The sequence below is a fragment of the Balaenoptera acutorostrata genome, chromosome 8 (assembly GCF_949987535.1).
Source record: "Balaenoptera acutorostrata chromosome 8, mBalAcu1.1, whole genome shotgun sequence".
NCBI classification, from domain to species: Eukaryota; Metazoa; Chordata; class Mammalia; order Artiodactyla; family Balaenopteridae; genus Balaenoptera; species Balaenoptera acutorostrata.
Genome location: NC_080071.1, coordinates 102,599,873 through 102,624,746, shown reverse-complemented (window position 1 = coordinate 102,624,746; position 24,874 = coordinate 102,599,873). Strand labels below are relative to the sequence as shown.

At 66.6% G+C, this 24,874-nt stretch overlaps 3 protein-coding genes and 1 long non-coding RNA gene across 5 annotated transcripts in view; 2 read left to right on the top strand and 2 right to left on the bottom strand.

Moving 5' to 3' along the window:
• The window catches only part of MYO7B (myosin VIIB), a 102,130-nt gene extending 92,376 nt beyond the window's left edge, over positions 1 to 9,754 (top strand). Inside the window, exons 34-48 of the mRNA XM_007182855.2 lie at positions 774 to 940; positions 1,902 to 2,083; positions 3,005 to 3,135; positions 3,451 to 3,608; positions 3,767 to 3,920; positions 4,419 to 4,574; positions 5,206 to 5,311; positions 6,106 to 6,219; positions 6,421 to 6,508; positions 7,267 to 7,373; positions 7,847 to 8,032; positions 8,259 to 8,375; positions 8,595 to 8,678; positions 8,843 to 8,962; positions 9,375 to 9,754. Coding sequence (XP_007182917.2) covers positions 774 to 940; positions 1,902 to 2,083; positions 3,005 to 3,135; positions 3,451 to 3,608; positions 3,767 to 3,920; positions 4,419 to 4,574; positions 5,206 to 5,311; positions 6,106 to 6,219; positions 6,421 to 6,508; positions 7,267 to 7,373; positions 7,847 to 8,032; positions 8,259 to 8,375; positions 8,595 to 8,678; positions 8,843 to 8,962; positions 9,375 to 9,476 — 1,972 coding nt within the window. The 3' untranslated portion in view covers positions 9,477 to 9,754. The remainder of the gene's footprint in view (positions 1 to 773; positions 941 to 1,901; positions 2,084 to 3,004; positions 3,136 to 3,450; positions 3,609 to 3,766; positions 3,921 to 4,418; positions 4,575 to 5,205; positions 5,312 to 6,105; positions 6,220 to 6,420; positions 6,509 to 7,266; positions 7,374 to 7,846; positions 8,033 to 8,258; positions 8,376 to 8,594; positions 8,679 to 8,842; positions 8,963 to 9,374) is intronic.
• Positions 9,755 to 10,301: 547 nt separating this feature from the next.
• LIMS2 (LIM zinc finger domain containing 2) overlaps positions 10,302 to 24,874 on the bottom strand; it is a 36,028-nt gene continuing 21,455 nt past the window's right edge. For both annotated transcript variants that reach the window (XM_057551119.1, XM_057551118.1), the window contains exons 5-10: positions 14,421 to 14,570; positions 13,614 to 13,764; positions 12,646 to 12,738; positions 12,019 to 12,067; positions 11,778 to 11,853; positions 10,302 to 11,160 (exon numbers count right to left, since the gene is read on the bottom strand). In XM_057551119.1, coding sequence (XP_057407102.1) covers positions 11,013 to 11,160; positions 11,778 to 11,853; positions 12,019 to 12,067; positions 12,646 to 12,738; positions 13,614 to 13,764; positions 14,421 to 14,570 — 667 coding nt within the window. In that variant the 3' untranslated portion in view covers positions 10,302 to 11,012. The remainder of the gene's footprint in view (positions 11,161 to 11,777; positions 11,854 to 12,018; positions 12,068 to 12,645; positions 12,739 to 13,613; positions 13,765 to 14,420; positions 14,571 to 24,874) is intronic.
• Positions 14,934 to 24,873, bottom strand: LOC130708685 (uncharacterized). Its single transcript, XR_009008993.1, has 2 exons — positions 24,767 to 24,873; positions 14,934 to 15,242 (listed from the first exon to the last, which is right to left on the bottom strand). It is a non-coding gene; the product is annotated as an uncharacterized LOC130708685 (long non-coding RNA).
• Positions 20,810 to 22,121, top strand: GPR17 (G protein-coupled receptor 17). The gene has a single exon (XM_007182856.3). It carries the CDS (start codon positions 21,096 to 21,098, stop codon positions 22,113 to 22,115), a length of 1,020 nt encoding a protein of 339 aa, XP_007182918.1. The 5' UTR covers positions 20,810 to 21,095; the 3' UTR covers positions 22,116 to 22,121.

The following is a 24,874-nucleotide window of genomic DNA, read 5'->3' as shown; positions in this document are numbered from 1 at the left end:
TTCCCTTCTCGCGGGTGGGAACCACTGACACGGAGGTGCCAGCCATCTGGGAGAGGGAGCGAGGGACAGGGCTGCGTGTGCAGGGCACAGAGCAGCACGAGGGCGGCCTTGCACGCCTGGTGGGACCTCGGACGCCCTGTCCCTGTGCTCTCCATGGCTCTCACCTTCTGAGAAGGCCTCCGTGCCCTTCGGGAAGGCCTGCTTGTGCCCTGCCAGAGCCCCTGCTTGGTTAAAGCACAGCCCGCTGTGGCATGACCACTGTGGTCATTACCGGTGTGTGCAGGGCGCAGGCTGGCCACCACTCACTGAGGCACACCGTGCTGGGCGCTCTCTGCTATGCTAGTAAGTCCCCCCAGCACCCCCAGTCTGCAGATAAATGAACGGAAGCACATAGAGGCTGGGTAGCTCGCCCAAGCTCGCCCAGGCTGGTGCTCCATCTCAGCGCCACTGTTCTTTGCGGTGGCCCCGTGGTGGCCCTCCACGCTGGCCACCACCTTGCCTGCCCGGAGCTGACCCACAGACTGGGGCTCAATACCACCACTGCGTTTGGAGCCCATGGGAGCCTAAGCTCTGGCTCACCTGCCCACACACACAGCGGGGCCTGGGACCGGGGCAGACTTGCTCTCAGCCCCTGGCCCTGCCATGGCTCTGGACTCGCTGCTCGGTTTCCTCATCTGTAACGCAGGCGGGTCACCCCTCCGAGGCTGTCGAGGGGCTGACCCAGGGGGAGGGTGGAGTAGACCTCTGGTCACATTGCCCCCTTTCCCCCTCAGGGAGGCCCAGGGTGGGCAGAGGCTGGCGCTCTTCACGCTGCACGAAGAGGAGTTCGAGTTCAGGTCCCCCAGCAGCGTGGCCATCGCCGAGCTGGTGGCCATGTTTCTGGAGGGCTTGAAGGAGAGGTCCGTGTTCGCCATGGCCCTGCAGGACAGGAAAGCCACAGGTACCCAGCCAGTTGGGGAGGAGACCCGGTGAAGGTGGGTGGCTTGCTCGTGCCAGGTCCCGGTGGTCACGTGGCAGGCGGGGCACAAGGACTCGAGCAGAGAGAGGGAGAGAGGCCACCAAGCATTAGGGGGGCAGCGGTAGGCAAGGCCTTCCCATGTGCAAGATGAGGGGACTCCGGGAGGGGTCTCAAACCCTCCAAAGTGAAGTGCGCTGAGGGCTGTCCTCGCGCCCTCACCTGCAGAGAACAGCTGGGCCACCCGCCCGTGCCTTGCCCGCCATCCCCACAGCTGCCCTGTTGTCCCATTTTACAGGCAAGGACTGGAGGCTCAGAGAAGGGGCGCAACTTGTCCAGGGCCACACAGCTCAGAGGGGGGTTGCGGGTGGGGTGAGCCCGGGCAGTCGAGTTCTCGGCCACGGCTTCCCTGAGCACGGCTGGAAATCAGGCTTCAGGAGGGAGGGGGCAGGGGAGGGCTGTGCACAGGGTCTTAAGTGCAGTAAGAAACGTCAGCAGAAGCTTTGTCCCTGGGGCCCATTCCATCCTCACAACAGCCCCAGGAGGGAGGAATGACTCTTCATTTTACAGTTGAGGAAACAGGCTCAGAGAGGTCACCCGGCTCCCGGGCAGGCTTGGTGACTGCCAGCTGGTGTTCTGTTCCCTTGGTCCACCTCCCTCCCGGCTTGCCAGCCATCTCCTGGTCAGGCGTCTGAGCAGGTCTCCCCAGCTCCTGCCACCCCAGGCTCTGTGCCTGTCCAGGCCCCCTGAGGGCCAGAGCTCTGGGAATCCCAGCACCAGCTCACTGTCAGGGTGGCCTTGGGCCCGTTGCTTTGCGTCTCCATTTCCCCACCGGTCAAAGGAGATGGCCCACAGGATGCCAGCACAGCCTGTGGGCTCCGCTGAGCCCTTGGGAAACGGCGTCTTCTCTGCCCCGTGTGTGTGTCTGTGCGACCTGGATTTGTAGAGGATGCCACCCTCCTGCCCTTCAAGAAGGGGGACTTGCTGATCCTGACAGAGAAGCAGGGGCTGCTGACCTCTGAGAACTGGACCCTGGCCCAGAATGACAGGACCAAGAAGACGGGGCTGGTGCCCACGGCCTGCCTCTACACCATCCCAACGGTCACCAAGCCCTCGGCACAGCTGCTGGTAACTCATATGCTCCCCTGCCCTCAGCTAGGCACCCGTGGGCACCTGGGGAAGTGGCCGAGATGCCCGGCCTGGGCTCCTAGCTCAGGGGCCGGGGACCCACCTCACAGATCCTGGGCAATCACGTCAGCTCTGCCAGCCCCATCGTCCTCCTGGGGTGATGGAGAGGCAGGAAGTGCTTGTGCAGTGAGTGCCTGGTGCAGCGCTCGGCATTTAGTAGGTGCTCAATCAGTGGGCATTCCTTCCACCCCTCCCACCAGGGAGTGTCCTGGGGACGCATCCGTCCTTGTCTCAGCCTCATTTAAACTCTGACCCAGGGGGGCTCAAGTCTCCCTACCCCTGACAGCCACCCCACCCCAGGCCCCAAGACCAGCCCCCCAGGGAGACAGGACAGACAGGCCTTCCAGCGTGCGTGTATTGAGTGCCAACTGCGTGGCCCGCGCCTGCAGTACAGGATTGAACACAGTAGTATCTCCGCCCTCGAGGAGCACTGGGACGAATGACGACTTGATGGCAAGTGAACGAAGTACCACCAAGAAGAAGTCCCTGTTGTTATGGGAGCAAATCCTAGGGCGGGGGCTTGCCCTGTCTGGGAAGGTATCCCTGAGGGACTGGCACTTGTGCTGAGGCCAGAAGGAGGTCGGGGGCCAGGCTGTCAGGGTCAGGGTGAGACATGTCCCTGAGGAGAGGTGCCCCAGGGAAGGGGAGCGTGGTGGGCCTGAGAGCCCTCCTAAGGGAAAGGAAACAGGCTCAGAGACGTTGAGTCACTCATCCTGGGTCACACAGCAGGTGACACAAGAAGGGTAGACCCAGGCCTATCCAGCCCTGTGGGCCGGCCCCTCCCGAGTCTCTGAGGCAACCAGGCCAGGAGGAGCTAGTGGGCAGGGGCTCCTGGACACCCACAGACCCGTGCCCTCACAGAGCTTGCTGGCCATGCCACCAGAGAAGCGGAAGCTGGCAGCCCAGGAGGGGCGGCCCGCAGCGCCGGCCCCCGAGGAGCAGCCTGAGGAGAAGCTGCACACCCTGGAGGAATTCTCCTATGAGTTTTTTAGGTGACTGCCCTGCCCACCCCCAGAGCCCACCCCAAGCAGCCTCTCTCTGCTCCCCGGGGGCTGGAGGCCATGAAAGCAGGTGCACTGCCCGCCTGGCCTCGCTGGGCAGGGAGGGGACCCTCTGACCCTCCTACAACCACCCCGTTTCTGAGCTGCGTGCTGTGGGCACAGAGGGCCTCCCCGTGGGGACCTGCACTGGAGCCCGGGGCTCTCCTGCCACTGTGTGCGCGTGGCTCGTGGTGGGGAGGGGACAGAGAGGAGCACGGGCAGAGGAGGCCTGAGGAGGGCCCTCACCCCCGCCTCGATCCCGGACAGGGTCCCAGAGAAGGAGACTGTCAGCAGAGCTGTGCTGCCCCTGGCCCGGACCCGGGGCCGCCTGTGGGCCCACTCAGCCGAGCCGCTGCGGCAGCCTCTGCTCGGGCGCGTCCACGCCGACGCCGAGCTGCGGGACGTCGCCTGTCGGATCTTCATCGATATCCTTTCCCGGCCAGCCTGCCCCGGCCCCGCAGCCCGCCCGCCAGGGGGCCAGATCTCCCAGGGCACAGCGCTGCCCCAGGGTCCGCGCGGGGCGGGGCTCGGGGGTCAGCGGTGACAGGCAGCCCCGCCGGCGCGTTCTCCTTGACGGCCGCACCCATCCTCAGGTACATGGGCGACTACCCCTCTCGGAAGGCCTGGACCTCCCTGGAGCTTACCGACCAGATCTTCTCGGCGGCCCTGCAGGAGGCGGCCCTGCAGGATGAGGTTTACTGCCAGATCCTGAAGCAGCTGACGCACAACACCAAGAGGTCTGTGGGGACCCGGGAGGGGCAGAGGGCACCGCGCGCGCGGGTTGCCGTGCCCAGGGCCCCCTCAGGCCTCGCCCCGGCCCCCGAGGCTGTGTCCACTGTTCAGAGGGGGAGGCAGCCCCTCATAGAGGCGACCCTCGCAGTAACGGTGGGAAGGTTGGGACCCGGTGTGTCCCCGACTTCCTGGGCTGGCCAGAGCCGGCGGGGAGGCAGACCTGCCCTGGGTCCCCCTCTCTCCTTTGTCACCTGGGCAGGCCCTGGCCTCTCTAAACCTCGTGCCCTACTCCACGAGATGGGCACAGTAGCACCCCCTCCCCTTCTCGTGGGCAGGGAAGCCTTGGCGGCATTGGCAGCAGGACAGCGGCTGCCTTGCCCAGGGCCTCAGGCAGGCCTCAGCTCGTAGCGTAAATCCTAAGAAGCCCCATCTCCCCGAGGTGCCTGGCTGGCCCGGGCTTCCGGGAGGGGCCGCTCCTGGGCTGACCAGCGCGCCCCCTGCAGGCACAGCGAGGAGCGGGGCTGGCAGCTGCTGTGGCTGTGCACCGGCCTCTTCCCGCCCGGCAAGGCGCTGCTGCCCCACGCCCAGAAATTCACAGACACGCGGAGCAGCGCGCTGCTGGCCCCCGACTGCAGCCGCCGCATCCAGAGGGTCCTGAGGTGCGCCCGACAGCTCCTAGGCCCCCGTGGCTGCCCGCCCAGGGCAGAGAAGGAACTGCCCTGAGGCCACAGGATGGCCTTGATGTCCCCAGCCACCTGTGTGCCCCCCTAGCCCAGCCCACAGGAGTTGAGCTCAGACCCATCCCTGCCAGCCCGTCCTGCAGTTCTTCCCCGGCTCTGCCTGCCCTCCAGCCCTGGCTTGGCCTCCTGTGTCTGTGGGAGAGGGTGGGGTGACCTGGTGAGCAGACGTGACAGTGAGCGGCAGCCTGGGTCGCGGTGGGGAAGGTGGGTGTCCCCATCCCCAACCCCCCGCCCAGCTGTGTGGGAATGAGGACACGACCCACCCTGCCTACTGGTGCCGGGCCCAGGACCCCCGGCCAGCCTGGGTCCCCTCCCCATGTGTGTCCTCAGAACCTCGGGGCACCTGGGAGGGGAGGCCAGGCTGGCCGCTGCTGCCTCCTCTAGGCCATGTGCCCAGCACCGCAGGCAGGGCAGCCCCCAGGGAACGGCGGTGGTCTCGGGGTTGGCTTTTGTTTTGTACCTGGCACAGAGCTTAGCTTAGAGGCTGGTGATGGGCTGGGCCCAGGTGAGGGTGTCGGGTGGCAGGTGCATTGTGCACTGTCTGCTCCAGGACGGGGCCCCGGAAGCAGCCCCCGCACCAGGTGGAGGTGGAGGCCGTGGAGCAGAACATCTCCCGCATGTGCCACAAGATCTGCTTGCCCAACAACACGAGCGAGGTGAGCCCCTGCACCCCCCCAGGGACCCGCAGCCGGAGCAAGGTCCCTCCCCACGGGGGTCACCCGACGAGAGCCGGGAGACACCGCCGGACACGGCTGTTTCCAATATAGAGTGGATGGTCTCCCCTTCAGCGCTCTCCTAGCCCTGCCCCGTCTCCCCCGAAACTACCGCTTCGCCCCACCCCGGTCCCCATGAGCACGAACTGAGTGCTGGGCGCCCTCAGGTGCCCCGGGCCGCACAGGGGAGGGATGGGCCCCGGGGCGGCTGTAGTGCAGTCAGGAGTCCGGACGTCCCAAAGGTGTGGGGGGCATTCCAGGCCGGGCACAGGGGAGAGGAGGCCACAGGGCTGGGCAACAAGGCTGAGTCCAGGGCCTGGGGGCCCCGGCCCCGGGACACGGTGAACAAGGGCCGCCATGGGGTGCCTGCGGACAGAGCCCAGTCGGCCTCTGGGGACGGCGGAGGAGACAGGCGGGAGGCGGGAGACCCTCGGCCAAGGGGCAGCAGTGCAGCAAGGGGGCCCTCACAGCCCTCCCCAAGTGGACTGTGGCCTGGACAAAGTTCCCACAGTCTGGTGGCAGGCTCTCAGAGCAAGTTCAGAAGGCTGGGACTCTTGGGACCCCAAGACAGCGAGCCCTGTGACCAAACAGCACACACATCCGGCCAGGTTTCCAGAGGGAGTCTTGCCCTTCTGAGGACAGGGCAGGCGCGAGCCCAGCCCCAGCCAGCAGGCTGTTGAGGGTCACCCCGGGCCGAGCCGCGTCCTGAGACGTCCCCCTGCCCCCTCTCTGCCCAGATGCTGGAGGTGGGCACCAACACCCGGGTGCGGGAGGCGTGCGACAGCATCGCCGCCCGGCTGCAGCTCGCCTCCTGGGAGGGCTGCAGCCTCTTCATCAAGATCGCGGACAAGGTGCGCGGCCCAGCAGGCCAGGGGCCGGGCGGGGGTCTCCCACCTGCGCTGGGCCGGGCCCCCCGCGGCACACAGGCTGAAGGGACGTAGGCGGGAGGGGTCGGAGCCCCAGTGCCGCACCTAGCCTCCCAGGCTAGAGATGGGTCCCTGGATGCCGCACACCTGCGTGCCTCCCTGTGCCCTCCTCTCCACCCGCCTCAGGTCATCAGCCAGAAGGAGGGAGACTTCTTCTTTGACTCCTTGAGGCAGGTGGCCGACTGGGTGAAGAAGAACAAGCCCCAGAAGGAAGGTGAGAGGAGGGCTCTGTGGGGCAGGCTGGGGCCAGAAAGGAGGGGTGGGGCGGGGAAGGAGGGGAGGGGCCGGGAAGGAGGGGAGGGGAGGGGTGGGGAAGGAAGGGTGGGGTCGGCAGGGAGGGGTGGGGCCGGCAAGGAGGGGAGGGGCGGGGAAGGAGGGGAGGGGCCGGCAAGGAGGGGAGGGGCCGGGAGGCCGGGAAGGAAAGGTGGGGCGGGGAAGGGGTGTTGCGGGGATGTGAAGCGGGGCAGGGTTTGTCTGCCTCCTGGGCCAGGGTCAGGCGACTCCCCAGGCCACTGCTGCATGGCTATGCCCATTCATTTATTCATTCATTCTCATTACCCTTCATGTTCCCTGGGTCATGGGTAGGCCAGGCCCGGGGCCAGGCGGTCAGGCCCTGCCCCTGGAGCTCTCCCAACTCCGGCAGGGGCCGGGCATGCGGCAGGCCTAGAACACATGGCGGGACTGCGGGTGATGGAGGGTGCATGGGGGCAGAGAGGGCGGAACGGGGCCTGACCCCTCGGGGAGATCCGGGAATGTTCCTGGAGGAGGGGGCTTCTACACTCATCTTGAGGGATGAGGAAGAGCTGGGGGCCAGGGAGGAAGAGGTGTGGAGGCTTTCCAGCTGGGGAGGCCGCGGTAGAAAACACAGCGGCGATGCGAGGGGCCAAGGGGCAGGGTGCGGGGGTGGGCGGGCAGCGCCCCGGGCCTGCTGGGCCAGGGACAGGCTTGGTGCTCATTGCCGCCCCGGTCCAGGGGCCGCTGTGACACTCCCCTACCAGGTGTACTTCATGCGGAAACTGTGGCTCAGCGTGGCCCCAGGGAGAGATGTGAAGGCAGACACCATACTCCATTACCATCAGGTACCCGGGCCGCCCCTCCTGGTGGGCGTTGGGACCACCCTTGCTCCAGCCCACACCTGCCCTGAGAGTGGAGCATGGCCCCCTTGCCCCTGGGCACCCAGCTCCCGGCCAGGGCCTCACGGTGGGCCGGCCGCGCCCCTGAGGGCTCTGGAGCCAGGAGCAGAGGGACAGCGGCGTCTGGAGACAGCGGCCGTACCAGCACCTGCAGCGTGCCTGCCAGGGCGGGGAGGCGCAGGGGGTCCTGCAGCCCGTGGAGCACTGGCCCTTGCCCTGAAGGGGTAGAGCAGGCCTCGGCCTCCACGGCGAGACGGCAGGGAGCCCTGCCTCCACTCAGCGGCCTTCCCTCTGCAGGACATCTTACCCTGATGACCTTAGCTTTTTGCGGGCTCGGTCTCCTGGATGAGGGCGGGCTATCACATGAGTGTGAAGCCGGGGGCGGCTGCAGCCTGAAGTCCAGCTTGTGCTTCACCCAGGAGCTGCCCAAGTACCTGCGTGGGTTCCACAAGTGTTCGCAGGAGGATGCCGTCCACCTGGCAGGCCTCATCTACAAGGCCCAGTTTGGCAATGACCGGTCCCAACTAGCTAGCATGCCCAAGGTCCTGAGGGAACTTGTGCCTGAGAACCTCACACGTCTGATGTCCTCAGAGGAATGGAAGAAGGTCTCTGGCAGGGGCTGGGGAGGGGGCCCTCGGCTGCTGCCCCCACAGGGACCCCGCCCAGGTGCCACCGTGGGGGGTGGCCTGGGTCCGCTGTGGCACCGTCCCCGCGCTGTCCACGGCCTCAGGCAGCAGCTGCCGCTCTGGGCCAGGACCTCGGGGCCTTGTGTGGCAGCCCGGTCGGGCAGTGGCCTCCACTCAGGCCCTCACTGGCCCTTGCTTCCCCCAGCGCATCCTCCTGGCCTGTGACAAGCACAGGGACATGACAGTGGAGGAGGCCAAGGTGGCCTTCCTGAAGTGGATCTGCCGGTGGCCCACCTTCGGGTCCGCCTTCTTCGAGGTGAAGGTAGGCCGCGCCGCCCCAAGCCCGGCCATCCTGGCCATGCAGGCCCCGCCCGGCTCTGGCCCCAGCAGCCTGAGCTTCTCCCCCAAACACGCCACGGGCAGGGCCAGCGGCCAGGTCTGGGGGAGCAAGTGTGCACGTGCGTGCGTGCGTGCGTCTCGGGGAGGGGCCGCCTGGCCTCCCAGGCTGCGCTGTGATCACTGTGACCCCCTCCCTCCCCAGCAAACCTCGGAGCCCTCCTACCCGGACATCATCGTCATCGCCATCAACCGGCACGGGGTTCTGCTCATCCACCCCAAGACCAAGGTAGTGGCAGGACCCCGGGGACTGCGCCAGGGTCCTGGGGCCCTCCTGGCCTCCCACACATGGCCCTGTGGGCTCTGGAGGACCCCGGGCAGCAGCTCAGACTCAGGGCCCCTGGGCCGTCTGGGCTTTGGTTGGCTCCTACCCCCCGCCCGCTGTGCCCCCAGGACCTGCTCACCACCTACCCCTTCACCAAGATTGCCAGCTGGAGCAGCGGCAGCACCTACTTCCACATGGTGCTGGGGAGCCTGGGCCGGGGCAGCCGCCTGCTGTGTGAGACCTCTCTGGTGAGCCCGAGGCCCGGGGGGCTTCTCCCAGCCCACACACAAAGGACCCAGAGGCTCCGGACACTGGGTTTCCCCGACCCTGACCCAACGCCCCTGGCCACCGGGCGAGTTGCTCCCTGGGAGGACATGGCCCCCATGCCTGGGGTGGGCAGGCCAGGCTGGGCCGGCAGAGGAAGCAGGTGCAGCTCAGGAAGGGCTGGGCGTGTCACCCAGGGGGGCAACAAGGCCCGGCAGGGGGGCCTGTGGTCTCAGGGAGGGAAGGGGACTTGGGGCCCAGGCGCAGGAGCCCTGTTTCTCTCCTCACGCCCTGCCCGGTGTGTCACTGAGGCAGAGGTTGGGCCCCGCAAGCGCTGGCCCAAGCCCCGCTTAGCTGTACCCCTCAGACTCCCACCCCACCCTTCCCCCCGTCCAGGGCTACAAGATGGACGACCTGCTGACCTCGTACGTGCAGCAGCTGCTGAGCACCGTGAACAAGCAGCGGGGCCCCCGGACCTCAGTCCCGGCCAGTCCCTAGCAGCGGGGCCCTCTTGCCCATTCAGCCACCCTCCGCAATCAGGGGTCCTGGAGGCCCTTCCCGAGGGCCCTTCTCTGGGCCCAAGGCCTGCCCTCTGGTGGCGGGCTCTCAAGTCACCCTCTCCCCAGAACCCCCAGCAGCACCACCCTGTGGCACCCCAGGGGCCCCCTCCCCTGGGTGCTGGCTCTGAGGGCCGAAGGGCAGGGCCGGGACAGGCGGGCCTCCAGGCCGACGGATGGAAGACGGGGAGGACCCGCCCCCCAGGAATGTTCAATAAAAGTTCCGCGGAGCAGTGGGGAGAGTGTCAGCGAGAGACGAGGGTTGGGCTGGGGCTCGGGTGGGCAGGAGGTCCAGCAAAGGGTTCCTTCCAGGGAAAGCAAACAGCACCGCGGCCCGTCCAGGCCCAGCGGAGGACAGCTCCATTCTCAGGGAGTGACTTCCTTCGTGTCTGCCTCCTCCCTTTCCTTCCACCCCCCTCCCCTTCCCTTCCTGCTTCTCAGACTGCGGAGATGCTTTCTACGGGCCCCTCTGCACACCTTTCCTCCTTCCCCCGCAGGGCACGGGACATGGACACGGGCTGCCGCTGGCTTCGCTGCCCCGAGGGCGGAGCTGGATGCAGGGCCTCGGAGCCTGGGCTGGGCGCCCACGGCCCCAGCCCGCCCTGTCGGAGCCTGTCCCCCGACTCCACCCACCGGGCCAGCCTTCAGGGACTGAGGGTCTCTGTTGGCAGCCTGGCCCTGGGACGCCTGTCCGGTCTGGCGTCTGTCTCCCTAACCCTGTGGCAGCGTGTCCAGCGCCATGTCACAAACCACACAAGCCCTGGGGTCGTGTAGAGAAGCCTTCATTCGTTGTGCAAGTGCGAGTCCCAACACCAGGGTCCCACGCTGTCCTCCCCGGAGGGCAGGAACGAGCCGCCCACCAGAGCCCACCACCTCCTGGCCCCAGGCCGCACCGGGGAGTCAGAGTGTGCCTGGCGGCGGGTGAGCGGGGCCCTCCTGCTGCTGCGTGGGCTGAAGGACCAGGACTCGCCGGCCCGGTCTGGGCACGAGGCTCCTGCTTGGCTGAGCGCGTGCGTGGTCAGGGGACCGCAGGGTGGTTCCCCGGGGGCGCCCACCCACGTGGCCCTGGGGTCCGGGCGGCCGCCTGGCCGTGGGCTACACCCGTGCCACGGGGGGCGGAGGCTGGCCAAGCTGCCACAGCATGTGAGCCACGAGGCCTCCTGCGGGGATGGAACAGGTCAGGACAGGCCGGCCCAGGTGACCCTGGCCCTACTTCTGTCCCTGGAAGACCTCGGGCTGAGGCTGTGGACGAGGACCTGTCACAGGCTTGCCACGCCCGGGCCCCTGCCCCGTGGCCTCTGGCCTCGTGGAAGGAGGGAGGGGAGGGGAGGGACGGGACGCCTTGTGGCGGGGAGGAAGAAGATGCTGAGCAGAGAGACGGGCAGGGAGAGGCCACAGGTTCGGGCAGCGGGGGCGGGCAGCGAAGCCGCGGGGGGCAGGAGGACGACGGGCCGGGAGCGGGCGGCGGGCGGGCCTCTCAGGCGGGCTGGAGGCCCGCGGACTTGGGCTGCGCCCTGCGGGCTGCCAGCTCCGACAGCTTCTTCAGCCGCTTCTTCAGCTCCAGCGGGAACTTCTCGTAGCACCTCTTACACACGGGCTTCATGTCGAACTCCACGAACTTGTTCCTGGGGAGGAGGGGCAGCGGCCAGGAGAGCCAGGGTCTCCTCGGACCCCCGGCCCAGAGCCCACCACCTCCCCCTGCCGCAGCCTGTCCCCCGCCAGCCGGCCAGGTCCGGGGGGCACCTTCTGGCCGGACGCCATGGGAGACGAGGAGATGGGCCTCCAGGCCTCCCTTTCTGCCTAGAGACTTCTCTTGAATGTGGCAACTCCAGAACCTTCCCTCTTGTCCTCAGAAGTCGGGCCGCACCTCCCCTCCCCTCCCCGCTCCAGCTGGCCTTCCCCCCTCGGCTTCCTAGGTGAGGTCTGGCTCCTCTGGCTCTGAGCGCGCTGCTCCCTGAGCCGGAGCGTCCTTCCCTCCCAGAGGCCAGTGCCCTTCCGAGTGCTGGAGGGCCGTGTCACTCTTCCTCCCCCTGTGCCCTGGGGGGGTCCCTGGACCTGCCTTCTCGGGGCTGGGGCCGCCCCTGCTCCCACTGCATCCCCAGGGAAGGTCCGATGAAGAGAAGAGCCCATGGCAAGCCGACTCCAACCCGAGCCCCCGACGGGCCCCAGGAGGAGGGAGGGGGACGCCCTGCAGGTCTCCGCCCACCTCGGCCCCCGACCCCCGGGAGCCAGCACGACTTACTTCAGGGTGAGCCGGCTGTTGCAGGTGGAACAGGAGAAGCAGTGCACACACCAGGCCTTGTTGAGGGCCGACACCACTGTGCGGGGCAGATGGGGGCTTAGCGGCACCCCCAGGCCAGCCACAGGCCCAGCTGTGCCCAGGGAGGGCCAGCTGGGCGCGCAGCTGCAGGACCCACAGCCCAGAGAGCGCGGGGGAACGGGGCCTGGGGCGGGAAGGGGGCACGGGGACAGAGGGGCCTTACCATCGCCCTCGATCACGTGGCTGCAGGTGTAGCAGACGTCCCCGAAGAGCTGTGGACAGAGCGGGTGTTAAACACGCTGCAGGCATTCGTGCCCCCAGCCCGGGGCCAGGGGTGTGGCCCCCACCCGCCCCCGCAAGGGGCAGCTCTCATCAGCCACCTGGGCCTCCTGCCAGGGCACAGCCTCAGGCCTGAGGGCCCATCAAAACTACCCCCTGGGAAAGACAGCAGGTGGAGGCATTGCTCCCCCTAAGGCCCCTTTGCTCCCGCCCGTGTCCTGAGAAGTGTGGGCAATGCAGTAACCCTGTCCTCTGTGCCAGAACAGCTGGGCAGCTTTGCCAGGCCTGTCAGGGGGGAGGAGATGGTGGTACACGTCACCCCGAGAGCCCAGGACTTCACACTGCCATCTCATTCAGTGCCCGGGACAGGCCTGGGCCACAAGGCACGTTTCTCAAATGGGGACACGGAGGCCCAGAGGGCTGCCCCGGTCCCGAGACCCTGAGCTCACCGGCCTGGCCTCAGCACCCACGGCGGGGCCCCGGGGGCCGCCCCATGTCCTCTCCTGCCACTCACACAGCCCGCGCCCTGCCGGCTCCCCGCAGCCCCCGCCTCCCCTGCCCCGGGCCCTACCTGGTTGTAGTGGGTCTCGCAGTAGGCCAGGCCCTTCTTCTCATAGTGCCGGTGGCCCAGGAACGGCTTCTCACACTTGGCGCAGACAAAGTGCTGGGGGGGTGGGCAGGGAGGGCAGCGTCAGGCCTGGAGCGACCTCCCAGCGCACAGCCGGGAAGCGGAGGCTGGTGGGCGGGGGGCCTCGCTGGGCTGACACCTCCACGGACTGCTCCTGGTCAGCAGACCCCACTCCTTCCCTGATGCCCGGTGGCGCTGCATCCGCCCCGGGCCACGGGCGCCCTCGGCCCCCGTGTCGGCGCTGGCGAGGAGCCCGGGCCGTGGCGGGCTGCACCGTCTGCCTCTGGCGCCCACCTCTACAGGCCCAGAGTCCCCGGGCACACCTTCCGCCCGTGGAGGCTGTGGCGTGTGAGGATTCACCCTCCCCCGGGGGGCCGGGGGCCGCGCCAGGACCCTCGCAAACAGGCCGCCCAGGGCAGAGACTGCGGGACACAGAGCTGGCCCGGTCACGGGCTTGCACGCCTCCCTGCCAGGTGGTGTCCCTAAGGCCATCAGAGCCCCCGGCGCAGGGGTGAGTGTTCCCGGACAGCCGGTCGGACACACCTGAGCACCTTGCCTGCAGGTGGGCCAGACACGCAGCCACTTCCGTCAACCACAATCCCACAGGGCACCCCGGGCCAGTGTCCCCAAGGTGTTCTCATGATTTTGGAATCCTCTAGAAGGCCAGGATGGGGAGGGAGGGAAGGGGTGTGCCTGCCCGGCCATGGCCTGTGGGCTCAAGTCTCCTGGGTCCCGTGGACAGACCTGTCCCAGACCAGGGGTGAGGAGGGGTAGCACCCACGAGGAAGGTCCCCGCTGGGAGCCGGCCACGTGGCCTGGGGGCTGGAGGGAGTGTGGAGGGGCTTCGGGGCCAGGCTGGCTGGGGACGGGAGCCGGGGCGCCCGCCTGCTGTCCGGGCTGGCCTCGCTCACCTCCACGTGCCACTGCTTGCCCAGCGCGTTGACCACACGGCCCTCGACGGGCCGGCGGCAGGCCCCACAGATGGGGACCCCCATCTTGTCATGGCAGGGCAGGCAGTAGAGCTCGCCCTTCAGCTCGCGGGCCTCTGCAGTCAGCTCCTTCCTGGAAGACAGCGTGAAGCCCCCGGGTGACCACCCTGCCCTTCCGTGGCCTGTCGTGCTGGGAGGGTCACCCCAGCCCCTCAGCGCCAGGGAAGCAGCTTCCTGAGACACGCCCGCCACCTCCACCCCCCACCAGCTCGGTCCCAGCAGACCGCCCGGGACAGGCGCTGCTTTCATCTCTGCTCTCTCTGGAGACTTCCTGTGCCCCAGACGGGCCCCGGGGCACAGGATTCCCACCCGGCCCTTGCAGAAGGCGGCCTGTGTCCGGCACAGATCTGTTCCCCGGGCCCCCGCCCTCCAGACCAGACTGGGCGTCTGGGACCGGCACGAGGGGATGGCTCCGTGGCCTCTCCTTCCTCCCTCATCCGCCCCACCTCACGCTCACCCTCCGCACCTGTGATTCCCTCCTCTCGGCTTCACCGGGGGGCCCAGCCCTCCCTCACCTGTGAGTCCTCCCATCAGCCTCCCCTGAGAGACGCGTTTCCTGCAGCAGTGCCCTCCCGGACCCATTCTACCTGCCCCTGCACCCCACTCTCCGGACACCCCTCTCTGCCCCCCTGGTGCTCCCCTCTCGCCCCGTCACTGCCCCGGGCGGCCGGCCCACCTCCACCCGGCTCTCCACCTTCCCGGTCGGCCGGGCCCCGGCTGTGCCCCTACCCGCAGTGGGTGCAGCTGAAGTGGTCCGGGTGGTGGGCATCATTCCTGAACATGAGGGGCTGCTCGTCGATGACCAGGTGGCAGCGCTGACAGATGTACTTGCCCAGGCCCTTGGCCTTCTCACGGTTGTGGCAGGGTCGGCACAGGTGCCTGTGAGAAGTGAGCTGGGGGTCAGGGGCAGAGCCGCTCCTCTTCCTCCCCAGGCAGCCTGGGCCACCTCCCTGGAGAAGACGCCCCCAGCCCCCGCCCGCAGCTTGAACGGACGCCTGCCAGGAAGCCTCGGGGGCTCAGCTCGGTGGTCCAGAAAAGCAAGCTAACAGTCCTGCGGCCGGGAAGGCCACGGGTGCACCCTCTAAAAGGAGCCTCTGCACGGGACAAAGACCAGAAGGAAACACGGCAGCATGCTGGTGTTTGCCATGTTTGGACAGTACAGCAACTGTGGTGCTTTTCTTCTTTACGCTTTTTCTGAGCCTAGGACATCGTGTGTGGACAAGAGCAGAAGTTTCATGGACATTTGCTGAAAAATTCATTTTATTTTTCAAATGTCTTTTAACACACACGAGTAACCGTATAGTGACTTTCGTGCCCAGCCCAGGGGCCAAGGAGTGCCAGGCCCGTTGGGCCTGCACGCCTGCTTCCTTAGGGGTCGGCCCGACAAAGAGGAACCCGGACGTCTACAGGCTCTCTCTGTCTCCAAAGACAAGCGCAGCTGTGTCAGATGGAGGCCCCCAGACCCAGGAACTGTCATCACAGAGTCTTTTTTGTGAAGACCTCAGAGGAATTTCTGGTGCTACTCCCTCCATTGGGCCACAGCTGCGGTCTCTACCGAGAGAGAAATCAACATGGTTTCTGTTTCCTTGGGCCTCAAAGGCGGCAGCAATTTAGATTCAGGGTTCCCCGGGCGAAGACGCACAAAGGCCCCAGTGCACTGCTCCCATCCCCCACCTGCCACCCAGTCTGCAAGTGCTCTCAGCATCCGGGCCCTCCTTCCGTCCCTTTCCAGGTCCCCAACCCACTCTCACCAGCCTCCCGGCCACCTGATACCGGTGTGGGCCTCTTTTAGAGGCAGGTCAGGGAGTCCACTTAAGCGATTGACTCTCAGAGTCAGGAACCCCCAAGCAGGTGTGATGGGCAGATCCTAGGTGCCAGGGCAGCCACTCAGCATCCACGCCCTTGACTGCGGTGCCTCCTACCGCGTTTGGGTCTGGACCGCCCTGTGCTTGCCCTGAGTGTGTCCTAGCTCCCCGGGGTGAAGGGCAAGGGGCCCAAGGGAGTGCCCAGCAGCCGCCTGCTAAGCCGCTGGCCAGCTCCCAGCTGTGCTCTTCTGGACCCTGTGTGCCCCACCCAGGGCAGCGGCTCAGGACAAGTCTTCTGATGCATACGTGGGTGAATGGTTGTAAAAGACAAGAAGGGAAGGACGGCGGGCGTCATCTCCCCACGACGACGTGGCCACCGAGACTGGAAGGTCTCCTCCTGGCCTGGGACCCCCGGCTCACTCTACCGGCCCAGGGGCCACAGATGTGGCCCGTGGCTTCAGTCCCCATCTCCCTTCCGTCCCCAGATCCCTGAAGCCCAGTGGGCTCTCCCCGCCCCACTCTCCCCCAGACACCCCGTGCCCCAGCCCCATCCCAGGCCTCCTGCCACGGCGGGGCCTCGCCACTCCCACACCTGCCGCCTGCTGCATCTCTGCCACAGACAGGGCACTTATTCCCTACAACCCCACTCCAATCCTGGTGACTCGTCTTTAGCAGTCACATGCAACCCATACGGAACGCTTTTTGTTTCAAAGACATAGAAAGTAGCGCAACTCCTCAAAATTCTGTTGCAACGGTCAGTGCCCTTAAAACCACTGCCATCAGTCACCTGACAGCAGCCAGCCAGACTCCCACATTTCAAGTCACCGTGAGCCAGTTCTCCCAGACAGCCACCCCGGGCCACAGCGGGGAGGGGGGCCGCACACCCCACCGGCTCCCAGGCATGACAGAACTGCGCAGTCCCGCTCTCTTGACGGAACCCCAGACGGGAAACGTCTTTTCAGCAGACCTGATCCCAGCACCAGATCTAAGGGCAACCTGCAGAATTTTTTCCCAGGTAGAATGAAGATGGAACCTAAGAATTTTACCACTGAGCTGCAACAGAAGAAGAGAACAAAACACACACGCATACAGCCTGAGATTTAGAGTGACACACGCTTGAGTCCAAATGCGGGCTCGGCCACCCCACTGGTTTGTCGTTGGCCAGTTACCTCACCGCTCTGAGCCCCAGTTTCCTCGTCTGTAAAATGGGCAGTAATCCCAAGTGCACGGGATTGTGCGAAAGAAATTCAGACATTTCAGACAGTACTTGTGGCAGGTACTTCCCAGTGATGGCTGTGTACATCTTTCAACATTGTAACGAAAAAGTCTTTTAAAGTCTTTTGAAATTAGGAATGGTGATTCGGTTCCCTGTGTTACCGGACGCATCATTTCGGGAAAGACGGGGAGAACCGAGCTCTGCTGGAGCCGTCTCAGAAGCAGCCACTCAACACCCAAACGCCCCGCAGACTCCCGGGCTCCCAGGAGGGGCTGTGGGGCAGGTGGGCGGCGGGCCGCAGCGACCCTCTTCCCAGGCTTCCCGTCCAGAGGAGGAGCCCACACAGGCGAGGGCCAGGCCTCCGGGTCCCCACAGGCACAGACAGCGCCCCATTATGAGGCAGCGTGCAGCTGGGCCCCGCTCGAGATAAAGGCCGTGATTTATTCCGCACACCCAAGCGGGGCCTCATTATATGGGGCAGGACACAAGGACCCTAAGCAAGCGTCCTGAAAGAGTCCCCTCTCATTGGACCAAACAAGACTCCTCGGCCTCCCACCCTCCCCATTCACAAGACCCCCTCTGCCGATGGCCAGTGCGGGTTTGGGCGCCCAGGCCCGTTGCCATGGCGGCCAGCCCCTCCCTGGCCCCCTCCCCCCCACCCACCCCCAGGAAATTACCCTGATCTGAAACGTCCTGTTGTGTCTGTCGGTCCCAGCCAGGCCTCCCACCCGGCCGGTGCCCACTCTGCGGCTTCGAAGACAGTCGCACACTCGGCCTCTGTGACGCTCGGTGGCCCAGCTGGGGGCGGGGGTGGGGAGGGGGACGACTGGGACACACTGGGACATTCACGGCCCAGCGGCAGCACAGGCAGGCAGAGGAGTGGCCCACCACGCAGGGGACCCCTCAGGAATGAAGCGGCCTTTCAGGGCCCGAGGGGCTGCAGCCTCGCCGCCTCTCCTTAAATAGCCAGCCGGCCTCCACCACCCACCCACAGGCTGCAGCCCACCTGCCGCCCCAGACCCGCCGAGAGAGGTAAGGGCAGGGCCTGGCAGGGCGGGCGGGGAGCTCAGGCCCAGCGGGGGCAGAGGCGGAGCAGGGCAGGGACACGAGCCCAGCCCCGTCCCCGAGACGCCTCTCTGTGGTCGGGCTACGACCTAGTTATCCAGGCCGCCCGGTCTGCATGAGAGCGGCGCACAGGCAGCGTTCCCGTCTCGCTGTCGGGGCTTTTAAAGGAAGGGTGAGCGCCCGGCCTGCGGTCCCACGGCTGCAGTGACAGCCCCCGGGCGCCTCACCTCGAGCCAGGCGGCTCCGGGAGGGGCCGGAGGAGGAGTCAGGAGGGAGAGGTGCTGGCGGCGCTGATGCCGGGAGACGGCCACCTCGGCCACCTCCCGCCACCAGGCCTGCCCACGTCCCCTCCGCGCAGGCCAAGTCCGGCGCCTGACCCACGGCCGGGGCCCCAACCCCCCCAGGCCCGGGCCAAACTCCGCGCACCCCAGTCGCCCTGGCCGAGCAGAGCGACACGTCGAGGGGCAGCGAGTGCGGGCGCTTCTAGGGACCCGCGGAGGGGAGCAGGCGCCACTGAGGACCACACGGCGGGACCAGCACCAAAACTCCTAACGTGGCGGAGGGGGAGAGAAACCCCGACAAACCAGAAACGGCCTGAAAGCATTCTGAAACCAAGTCTGCGCCCCCAGAGAGAGCGCGGCACACGCAGCCTTCAGGGGTGGGAGGCGGAGGGCACGGGGCGGGAGCAGAAAGCAGGCGCTGGCCCGCCCACCAGCTGCCACCTGGGCAGGCACGCGGGGCCCACGCTCGGTTCGCTGCTCTGCCGTCACCACTGTGCTGCTTTTTGAACACGGGTGGTGCAAACTGTGTCGCTGGTCCTGGGGCCAGGCCCCCGGGGGCGCCGCTGAGCCAGGGAGGAAACTCCAGCACGAGCTCTAGCAGCCAGGAGCTGCCAGCCTCCACGAGAAAGGCAGGTGGAGGTGTTGGCTGTCCCCGCCGGGTCTTCCTGACCTGACTTCCTACTCCAAGGCCGTCACCCAGCCAAGTGACCCTGGGCAAGTTGGCGGATGCTGAGCCTCCGTTTCCTCATCTGTAAAATGAGGCAACGGACGCCTGCCCCTCAAGACTCGGGTGCGGTGTCCACGCAGGCCCGCCGCCTCATGCCGGCCAGAGGAGGTGGTCAGTACCTGTGAGTGGCCCTCACGGAGGGGCACGACTGCACCGCCGCGGGGCACAGCCCGGGCCCGAGGTCAGCCCAGAGCGGAGGGCACCCAGCTCAGCCCCTCCCCATCCCCAGGTTTCCAACAGGACCCCTCCCTCACTTGGCCTCCAGACCACCCCCCTCAAGTCACACACACCTGGACCAACAGGCAATAATCCCTGTATCAGAATTTCAGGCAGCCTGAACCACTCTGGAGCCAGGAGACATCATCTGGCCAGGGGAACTGCCCTGGACCCCTTCAATAATTAAAATGTGGTATGATCGGGCAAGCGCCCGCCCTCTGCTTGAGGACAACTGGCCAGATGCTCTCTGCCACTCACCCACAGCCATCTGTGGGGAGGGAGGAGCCCAGGGCCCCCGGTGGTGGTGAATGAGGCATGAAGCTGCTGCCCGGCCCGACAGCCCTCGTCCCCGCAGTCTGGACCACCCTCCCTCCCTCTACTATGGGAACCCACGGCTAGGGACGGCACCCAGCCTCCTCCTCAGGGCTGACGTCCCCACGCCCTCAGGGCACCTGTCAGCCCCTGCCAGGGCTGTTATCATGGGCATGAAAGCGGAGGCCTAAGAGCCAGGAGAAGCTTGCAGACAACTTGCCCCACGTGCTGCTGCTCGGTCGGGACACGCCGCTGCGCAAGCTGCTCCTCCCCGCTTCCTGCCGCCCCCCTGCAGCCCAACCGCACAGACAGGGAGTGGAGGTGTCAGGAGGCGGGGCTTCAGGGGAGCCCCAGAAGCTGCACTGCAGGCAGGGGTGCGCTAGGCGGAAACCCCAGGGCGTGAGAAGGCCCTGGCAGCCACCTCCCCGACCCCCGCTCGGGGCTGTGGCCTGTGTGGGGTGTGGACAGAGGGCGCTCTGGCCCGGCTGTCCTGCCTTCTCCTGCCCACAGCCCCTGGTCCCAGGCCTGGCAAGGGAGGCGGGGTGTTAGGGACCTTCCCTCTCCTTTCTGGATCTCCCGAGTTGAACAAAATCAAAATAGGAATCTGTTTGTCTGCTGGGGCGGCAGCAAGGGTGACCCACTCAGACCTGGGGTCGGCAGACAGAAATGGCTTGTTACCAAGGCCAGCAGGGCTCCGAGCTGCGCGGCCTCTCAGGTGTAGGTACACCAGGCGGGCGAGGCCAGGCAGAGACAGGCCGCCTCCCTGGGCCCCGGGCCTCTCTGGGGCTGCAGATCTTGGCCAGAAAACCCTGGAAGGTCTCTCTACCTCTGGGAAAAATGGCTCTTCCTCTCCTGGGAAAGAATCCGCCTCCTGGTAGTTAAACTACCCTGGGTGGTAAAATACCCGCTGCAGGCCTGGGGCCCAAGGGCTTTCTAAAACACAGGTCTCCACTCATTAAGATGCCTAACGTGGGGCTGGTGGGCTAAGTCCAGAAAGTTCAAGAGACCTTGGGATCCAGGCCCGGATGGCCTTCAGGTGCCGGCAGACAGAGCAGGCCTCTGCCCCCCCTGACACTCTGACACTGCATTCCCAGCCAGGCCCTCCTGTGGCGGGCGCCGGGTGCCGGGAGAACTGGGGAGCCCGGTGGGCAGGCGGGTCAGGGAGGGGTATGCAGGGTTCTCCCGAGGCTGAAGAGGAGCTGGCCGAGCTCCACACACCAGGCCCTCAGGAACAGGTGACCCGGCCACCCACCCATGAGAAGTGGGGCTCAGGGGCCCCATGCACCCCGCCCCTCAGACAGCACACGGGGGAAAGGGACAGAAAACGTGGGGCTCCTCCCTCCGCCCTCGCACCCCCCAGAGCCTCAGACAGACGGGCCGCCATGCTCTCCCTGTGGTGCTGACTCCATCCCCCAGGCCTGAGAGGGGGCCTTCCGGGTCACCAGGGTCCAGCCAGCGCCTCACACGCCCTGTAGGGACGTGGCTGCAGAGTGGGGAGCCAGCCCCAGCCGCAGGTTAGCACCCAGTCCCTGCTTTTGGTTTTGCTTCCTGCTGGAGTTCAGAGAGCCTGTGACGCCTGCCCACCCCCAGCTGGACCCAGGAGGTGTCCTCAGTGGCCCCCGAGGCAATGCCGAGCATGGAACAGGGTCGGGGTCGGCAGGTACCGCAGGCTTCCGAGGGCTCACGTCTGCAGAGAGTGACGCCCCGCCGGTCGCAGGCTCCCCGGGGCCTGTCTGCTTGTTCCCTCCAGGCTCAGCCCCGGGCTCGACCTCCAGCCAAAGCATGGATGGCCTCGAGGTGGCTTCCCCAGGCCTGACGGCCAACTCCTCCCTGGCCCCCCCGGAGCACTGTGGCCAAGAGACGCCCCTGGAGAACGTCCTCTTTGCCTCCTTCTACCTCCTGGATTTCATCCTGGCTTTTGTTGGCAACTCCCTGGCCCTGTGGCTCTTCGTCCGGGACCACAAGTCCGGCACCCCTGCCAATGTGTTCCTGATGCACCTGGCCGTGGCCGACCTTTCCTGCGTGCTGGTCCTGCCCACCCGCCTCGTCTACCACTTCTCGGGGAGCCACTGGCCGTTTGGGGAGATCCCGTGCCGGCTCACCGGCTTCCTCTTCTACCTCAACATGTACGCCAGCATCTACTTTCTCACCTGCATCAGCGCGGACCGCTTCCTGGCCATCGTGCACCCCGTCAAGTCCCTCAAGCTCCGCAGGCCCCTCCACGCCCACCTGGCCTGCGCCTTCCTCTGGGTGATGGTGGCCGTGGCCATGGCCCCGCTGCTGGTGAGCCCACAGACGGTGCGGACCAACCGCACGGTGGTCTGCCTGCAGCTGTACCGGGAGAAGGCCTCCCAGCACGCCTTTGCGTCTCTGGCCGTGGCCTTCACCTTCCCGTTCGTCACCACGGTCACCTGCTACCTGCTCATCATCCGCAGCCTGCGGCAGGGCCCGCGCGTGGAGCGGCGCCTCAAGAACAAGGCGGTGCGCATGATCGCCGCGGTGCTGGCCATCTTCCTGGTCTGCTTCGTGCCCTACCACGTCCACCGCTCCGTCTACGTGCTGCGTTACCGCGGCCACCGCACCTCGTGCGCCGCCCAGCGCGCGCTGGCGCTCGGCAACCGCGTCACGTCCTGCCTCAGCAGCCTCAACGGCGCTCTCGACCCCGTCATGTACTTCTTCGTGGCCGAGAAGTTCCGAGACGCCCTGTGCAGCCTGCTGTGCGGCAAGAGGCTCCCGGGGCCGCCCCCCAGCGCCGACGGGAAGACCAACGAGAGCTCGCTGAGCGCCAGGTCGGAGCTGTGAGCCGGGGGCCACCGCCTCCTCCCCAAGGACCACCCCTCAGACTCACCCCCGAGGAGGAGCCCGCCTCCGCCCCAGCGGCCCCCGAGGAAACAAACTGCAGCCTCAGCGGGCCACCGCCACCTGCTCCGAGGCCCGAACGCATCACCCGGCGCTGAGTTCTGTCTTCTCTGCCACGCAAATCCCTGAACAGGGAGAACAGAAGGGACCAGACGGCCACCCCCCTGCGGAGACTGGCCCTGCTCACTCACAGCTACAAGACACTCAGCAGCTTCACCCCCTGCTGCGGGGGCAAGGAGGCCAGAAACATTCCTGCACAATGAGCGTCTTTCTTTCCCAAGTGCCGCCTGCGAGGTTCCCGGCCTCCTTCCCCCGACAGAGACAGAAACGCGCGGCGGTGAAGCTTTGCAGAGAGGACGCGGGAGACAGCTGCAAACGGCCCACCGGAAGAGGGGGCACTGGAAGCTGGGGGGCGGGGGGGGGGGTCTAAAGGTTTTCTCTCAAGTGCAAGGTGCTTTGAGGTCCCTTTGTGGCACCTTTGCCAAAGGACTCTGCGTCTAGGGGACACAAGCTATAAATTAGAACCCAACACTGTAGGCACATTTCAGGGTGGTCACCAGGTGACAGCCAGCAACACGGGCGGGGCCTGTGAGGCACGCCAGCTCTCCATCCCTCCTGCCAGACACCCACACAGACCTGCATGTGCCCGACAATCCCCAGGGCTTCTCGGCAGCTGCCCAGTGCCTCCCGAGTCCCGGTGGAACACACGCTATGGGTGGGCGGTCACAGGGAGCTGAGCTTTGTCACCGCCGGGCGGCGGGGAGGGCAAGGCCCGGCCCGTGAACCCGGCTCCCACTAACCCAGACCCAGCAGGGGCAGAGCCCCACTCCTTCCCAAGAGGCTTCCACCAGTCCCGGCGGGCCAAGCTTTGAGCTGTTTTGCTCATAGGGTGGCCTGTATCGCCCTCACCGGTCCTTTCTTGTACTTGATTATACTGATCATAAACATAACCGTACTTTAATAACTGAAGGTTATTCTGTTTGATTAACACAACTCCCTCCCCAGAACTTTTCTTCCCTCTGACCCAAGAACGGCAAAGCGGAGGCAAAGGCAGCCGTGTGGACTGTGGGTCTGGTGGCCCTACGGTGGGCCTGCCCCGCGCAGACTCTGAAGTTCTGCCCCGTGGGCTTCAGAGCGCCGACCTGGGCTGGAGGGTGCGCGTAGGGGCCCCGCGCTCCTTGCATCACAGCGATACTTTACTTTCCTGAGCACGTCCAGCCTCTTCCGGATTTTTCCAGCAGAGCACCGGAGCAGGGGTCCCAGCATGAGCTGCGGCTCAGGCCCACACCCGGCAGGTGACCCCACGGACCAGCATGGGGACCGCCCCCCGCCCCACTGCACTGTCTGCTCCCCGATGGTCTCTCAGATCCGCACCCACCACCCAGGCTGCTACCGAGTGCTCTGCAGACACCAAGACGGACAACACATGTCTCTGGTGGGGCAGGCAGATGGGCGAGATCGCTACGGCAGCGTCAGGAAGGGGAGCTCGACCGGCACCAGAGAATGTGACAAGTGCCCGGACAGGGGAGGGCATGGGAGGCAGACCGCTAGGGCGCTGCGAACGAGGCCAGCCTGCTCTTCCCTGAGGCCTGGCTGTCGGCAGAGGGGAAACTCGCAGTCGCTTGGTTGGTTGGGCTCTGTGGCACTTGGGGTGCCTTCTGGACACCACGTGGAGCTGGCATGTGGGCAGTGGGGTATGCGGGGAGAGGTCTGGGGGGAGGCAGACATCTGCATCGCCCAGCACACACTCACCATGTGAGGCAGCGGGACTTTGGGCCCAGGGCAGAGCCCCAGGGGAGCCCAACATGGAGAGACGGGCGGAGGAAAGTGAGCCAGGAGAGGAGAGGGCCAGCGCAGCCGTGAAGTAGGAGGAGAGTCCCAGAACACGGGAGCCTGGGTGCCCAGAGAGGAGCGGGAGCTGCCGCAAAGGCTGGGGGGACACCGCCCAGCCTGGGCGGCGGGGAGCAGACGGGAGGACCCGGCTGGAGGGCTGGGGAGGGCTGCAGGGAATCGCTGTGGAAAGAAGGCTCAGAGGGTGCTTTGAACCCTGGGGGCCACCGAGCCTGAGCTGTTAGAAAGGGAGAGAGAGCGGACCAGAGCCACGAGCCCCCGCTGGAGAGGGTGTGTGGAGTGAGCAGGGCTTTGGGGTGCAGGGACACGGCCCCCACTCTGACAAGGCAGTGGGGCGGCACAGATGCCGGGCGGCACGGGTGCCCATCCCTCGGGGAGGGGGAGGGGAGGTCCTGGCTGTGGGCATGAGGGTGCAGGGACAGTGGGGGAGGGGTAGGAGGGGAGGAGAAAAGAGCAAGTCTTCGTGGAAGGTGACAGCTTAGCCTGCTGAGGAAACCTGGGCCCCAGCTGAGTGCCGTCCCTCCAGCAGCGCTCGTGGGGCGTGAGGACGGAGGTGGACGGCTGGGGTCAGCACTGTGGGTGGCCAGGCAGGCAGGACCTTGACTCAAAGCTCCTCATCCGTGAGGATGACTCAAGCACCCGCTTGGGCCGCCTGTACGCTGTCAGGCTGCTCCCAGGAAGAGCCCCGAGCCTGGGTGGCCCCCGACTCACCGTCCCTCCCTCTCTCCAGGCTCCGTCCTCACCCGTACTCTGGACAGGGCTCTCCTGTCTGCCTCGAGGGGACAGGGCCACACGGCAGCCCCACCCGCAGCCTGCAGCGCCTGGACCGGGCCTGGGCCTGCGACGAGGGG

What these genes read in the sequence shown, in the direction of transcription:
- GPR17 (XM_007182856.3), top strand. Translation starts at nt 21,096, where the DNA reads ATGGATGGCCTCGAGGTGGCTTCCCCAGGCCTGACGGCCAACTCCTCC.